Raw genomic sequence first — 5,033 nt, 5'->3', positions numbered from 1 at the left:
CAGTGTGAGACCTATAGAAGTAGCCACCTTATGGACGCCGAACCAATTGTTTTATCAGCTTCAGAGTGGTTGTATCCTATGACTGGGAATATGAGACTATTGGAGCTTCCTTTTCTGGCATTGCTTGGTTTCAAAGGAAAAGGGCTAATTCTTATACTAGGCATTAACGGGAAAAACGAAAAAAGGAAGACCAATAAAACAGCTGCCTGCATTATGCATGACACTCACATAATGAGATGATCGACAAGTAAATACCAAAAAACTTATCCACATGCAATATACGCCAGTCCAATGAATAGATGGCAGATATCTTTATATAACTGGTACCACTTGACCATGGTTAATGAATACACATTTCACTCCAATTTGTGTAAACACTGACTCTGAGTTTTTTTTTTCCCAATGAATATTGAGGACACATCCGATTTGCCAAAGGCATTTCATTCCTTTGCGTACCATCCTGACTAGTTTGCCTTCCTATCACTTGCCACTCCAGCCATCAAGAACACCAATTAGCACTTTCATATCCAACAATGTCATGCATAGTGATATAAGCCCATAAACATATCATAAGTTACAAAGTTGGTAATCAGTTCACCTACCAACATAATTGCATAGAACCTGTGTACACTATGATACAAGGAGCTGTTGCAAGGGGCGTTCAGCTAATATCCTCCTCAATTTTATGTATCAACGATAACTAACAAGCTGCAACTCTTCTGTGAATAACATTCTTGTAGAAGTTTCTTGTCCGAAAGAACAAAGCCAGGGCCACAAGAGCCCCAAAGAAAGTGGAAGCTGCCATGATAAAGAATGATAACATAAAGCAGTGAGTTCCAGTACACATGTTACCTTCACCCGATGCTTCCTTATCGTAGATGTATCCAACTACCCACACAGACAGTAGGTAAGATCCCACAGGGCTTGCTACAGTTATGGTGTTAAATATTGTTCCCAGATGCCCTGCACCAAATATCTCAGAAGCTATTGTAGGCATTAGTGACCATTGTGATCCATAACAAATACCAACTATAACCGAGCCGGCATACAAAGCACCGGGCAGACCAGACGCAATTACAGCATGGCCAACAGTCATACCAGCCAGAGTAATGGTAATAAACAATGGCCTTGACCAACCAAGTGAGCGTAAGAAATAATCTGACACATAACCAGCTCCAAAGCGACCAAGAAAATTCCAGATACTCCAGAGAGAAACTAAAGTGTTTATCTCTAAAACTGTGTACCCAAGAGACCCTCCTATTTGGCTAATGTTATTAACTGTGGCCAGCCCTGATCCCATTCCACATGCAGTGGTAACAAACAAAAACCAGAAACCAGTGGTGCACATTGCCTGAAGAAGGTTCATATCTTCCCCCCATTCTGGAGTCTTCTTCTCATTCCTATCTCTCTCTTGATCAGCACCAGCAGGCAACTCGTCATAGTCATCATGACTTTGCCCCATGTCCACAAAGTGAGTCTGAGATCTATTTTGCACATATGCCGGTGAGTTTTGCTCGAGTAAGAATTTAACTATTCTATAAGACTTTTCCTTGTGGGCACTGATTGCTACAGAGATAGGGGAAAGTAGCAAGAAAATAAGTACAGCAAAAGTGGTGATACGAACAGACATTTGTAAAGAAAAGATATTTCCCACGATTATTACAGCCATGAGATAAGAAGACAGGACCAAAGCAATCGATGAGAAACCATTCAGATGCTTCTTCTCATCATCTTCATTTGTTTGTGAGATTGTTACGAATGACATAAGTAACACAGTAGTTATAGGAGGCAACAATGCCAATAACAGAAGATATGCAGTGGGCCTGTTTCTAAAGATTGTCTGATATACTTGAATTAAAATCGCTCCACTCAACCCGAGGAAACCCTGCACAGATGGAAAACAAATCAAGATCAAAGTAGCAGAAAAGGGAAAGTAGATTGGAAGCAACACACCGTAAACAAGATTAGTATCAAAAACCTTCTGAGATTCCAACTCATTACTCTCTGATCTCTAAGATCTTTCTTTTTTACTTTGAGACTTGGTGCTGAAATCAAAGGAATGGCACTTCCTTAATCCTTCTATATTATGAAGAGAGAAGATACAATTAACTTCTTGAACGGCTTGCCATCTTTAGTTGATTATTCAGAGGCCAAAAGAAATGACAAGCCAGAATATCATTAAGTTGACTATGCCTCAATCAAAACCTAGTTAAAGTTTGCTCTATCAAGGCACATTTCATATTACTGATTGCTTATTCTTTACTAAATTTTTATTTTAAGGCAAATTAAGAGTTCTCTAAAACTAGGTTTTCTATATCACACTTATTCCTAAACAGACATAAAAGTCTCTAATTAGAATGAAATTATTTAAAGAACTCTCAAGAATGAAATATATGCAACTGTAATAACAACAACAGCAACTAAGCCCTGAATGCAACTGGTTGGTATCAACTATATACATCATTTGCTTCCTTTGGGTTTTGTGCTTAGGTAGATCCACATTTTTTTTGGGAGATTGTAGCTTTTTTTAGAAATAACTTCTTCAATTTTATTTTAGGTCTACCCAAGATATTGCTAAACCATCTCAAGCGATACATTTTACCACTAATATGTGCTACTTGCACTTTTTGCCGGGCATGACCATTTCAAGTTTTATCCAGCTTTCATGACAGAACATCTATCATAATGCCCATTTTCCTACAAATATTATCTTGTAAATATGTTAAAATTTCTGATTTTACAAACGTTCTATAGAACTTTCACTTCGTTTTGTGAAACACTCCCATAGCACTCCTCAGTTTAAGTCATTCAATTTCAACTTTATGTGTCCATCATACAATTTCATAGGAAGCTTGGATGTCGCAATCAAAACATTGTCTGCATTAAGGCACGGCAATCCCATCTAATCTCATTTCATCATCGTTCTGGCGCGCTGCATTGCACGATTAGTCTACAACTCTATATTAATTGCACTGTCCAATTGATCAGAGTATAGGAAATTGATGTCCATGACAAAGGCAGCAACTTAAATAAACATAAAATCGAAATCCATGACAAAGCTTGCAACTTAAATAAAAAGTTTATTTTTTCCCTAACCCCCAAATTAGACGGATTGAGAAACGAACCTTCATGATGCCAACAATGGTGCCTCTGTAAGTAGGGAAATTGTGGACAGCAGTGACAACATTGGCCGTATTGAAGAAAGTCATAGCATGAGCAGCTAAAAGCATGTAGAGGCACATAACCAATAAAGGGGGTTTAGGCAGAATACCAACGACGGTCAACCACATAAGAAAGTAACCAGCAAAGCACTGAACAGCTCCGGCAAGCAGCACCACCCATGGCCCGCCAAAACGGCGGCGGCGGACGGTGAAAGAGGAGTATAGGAGGCCGGAAAGAATGCCGACATTGGCGCCAACATCTTTGAAAACAGAGACAACATCGAGGGCGGATTGATCGTATCCTTGGCTAGATTTGAGAGCAGAAGAGTAGATGGCGAAGGTGTAGAGTGAGCCGCTGGTGCACTGGATCCATATGCTGGCTACTGTGGCTACCCATTTGGTGTTGATTTTGGCCTTGAAACTGGGATTGTAATCTGGGTCCAAGTCCATTTTTGGTTGATGAGTGATAAGATATTCTAGGATTAACTCGACGTTTTCTTTCACACTAATTTGAGGTTTTCTGATTTCGTCAACAAGTTGAGTGTTGACATTTTGGGCTGCCAAGTGTCTGTACGTTATACTACTTTATTCGTGCCATGTCAGAATTAATATTTATAGTAATTGATTGATACCATTGTTCTACAGCACGTGAACGTGTTTCTTTTCCTTCTGTTTAAGGGTCCTTATCGCGCGGATTGGACGATTATTTACTCTTAACGGTTTGGCTTATCGGTTATCGACTTTAAATATATTAATACGCTAGTCATTCAATAAGATATTAGATGGATTGATATCGATTTAGCTCTTATCAAACGGTTATCGGGCGATTTATCTGCCTAATTCAATCTTGCGTACATTAATTATTTGTTAACAGTCTAGCATACAAATTCAGAATAGAAAATTACATATTAAGTCCCGTTAACGCCATGCAGTGTGTCATATGTTATAGAGTGAAAAAAGCAGAACTCATTTTATAGAGAGTGGCAACCATTTTTTGATACGCTGGATAAGAAAGTTCCGTTAACTTTTTGATAATTTTTCATTAGGCTAGCCATTTGTTTGCATGAGTTCATCTTTGTCTATCATTTTTTATGTAAAAATTATCGGCCAAGAAGAGATTTGACAACACAAATGAAAGGTTAGAGTACTGGAAGTGGAGGGGTTTTTGATATATAATGTATATATGGATCAAAATAAATTTTATATATATATATATATATATATATATATATATATATATATATATATATTCTTAACGGGTTAACGGATTATCAGTTAAGAAAATTGAATAATCCGCCCTCAAACCGATAAGCCGTTAATAAAAAAAATTCAATCCGTTCCTCGTCCGTTAAACCGTTAACCCGATATCAATAAACCATTAAGCTTCGGTTTCGGTTTGGTTTTAGGTTTCGGTTCGGTTTTGAACACCCCTACTTCTATTCACCTTTGAAATGAGAACGTTAACGGGTTTCTTTCTAAATATTAAAAAAAAATCTTTCTTCTTGGTCTTTGAGGTAAACAATAACTTATACTCCCTCCGTTCCAATTTATGTGAACTTATTTGATTGGGTACTGAGTTTATGAAAAAATGAAGACTTTTGAAATTTGTGCTCCTAAACAAGTTAAAAAGAGGTCCCGAGTATTTGTGTGATTATAAAAGCTTCTCATTAAGAGTAGAATTGTAAGTTTAAGCTAAATTGTTTCCAAATTTAGAAAGGGGTCATTCTTTTTGGAACGAACCAAAAAAGAAATAGGTTCACATAAACTGGAACGGAGGGAGTACTATTTGCGCATTAATCAACATCCACATGGAGAAAACACCGATGTTACAGGTTAGATAAATCTATACTTTGAAGAGACTTGAACTAGAAA

At 37.6% G+C, this 5,033-nt stretch overlaps 1 protein-coding gene across 1 annotated transcript; it reads right to left on the bottom strand.

Annotated features, from left to right (window-relative positions):
* Nucleotides 1-287: 287 nt before the first annotated feature.
* On the bottom strand, nt 288-3,697 carry LOC104236559 (protein NUCLEAR FUSION DEFECTIVE 4-like). The gene is made up of 2 exons (XM_009790500.2): nt 3,126-3,697; nt 288-1,885 (listed from the first exon to the last, which is right to left on the bottom strand). Exons 1-2 carry the CDS (start codon nt 3,609-3,611, stop codon nt 701-703), a joined length of 1,671 nt encoding a protein of 556 aa, XP_009788802.1. The 5' UTR covers nt 3,612-3,697; the 3' UTR covers nt 288-700.
* Between the last annotated feature and the right edge of the window lie 1,336 nt (nt 3,698-5,033).

This window comes from Nicotiana sylvestris, chromosome 3 (genome assembly GCF_000393655.2).
Source record: "Nicotiana sylvestris chromosome 3, ASM39365v2, whole genome shotgun sequence".
In the NCBI taxonomy this organism is placed as follows: Eukaryota; Viridiplantae; Streptophyta; class Magnoliopsida; order Solanales; family Solanaceae; genus Nicotiana; species Nicotiana sylvestris.
The sequence above is the reverse complement of the archived record's forward strand: the minus strand, read 5'-3'. Positions and strand labels throughout refer to the sequence as shown.

Bases quoted from the DNA above. Each gene is read 5' to 3' on its own strand.
- LOC104236559 (XM_009790500.2), bottom strand. From the start codon at position 3,611: ATGGACTTGGACCCAGATTACAATCCCAGTTTCAAGGCCAAAATCAAC. The intron at 1,886-3,125 runs GTTCGTTTCTCA...CCATCTGTGCAG, and splicing joins CCATTGTTGGCATCATGAAG to GGTTTCCTCGGGTTGAGTGG.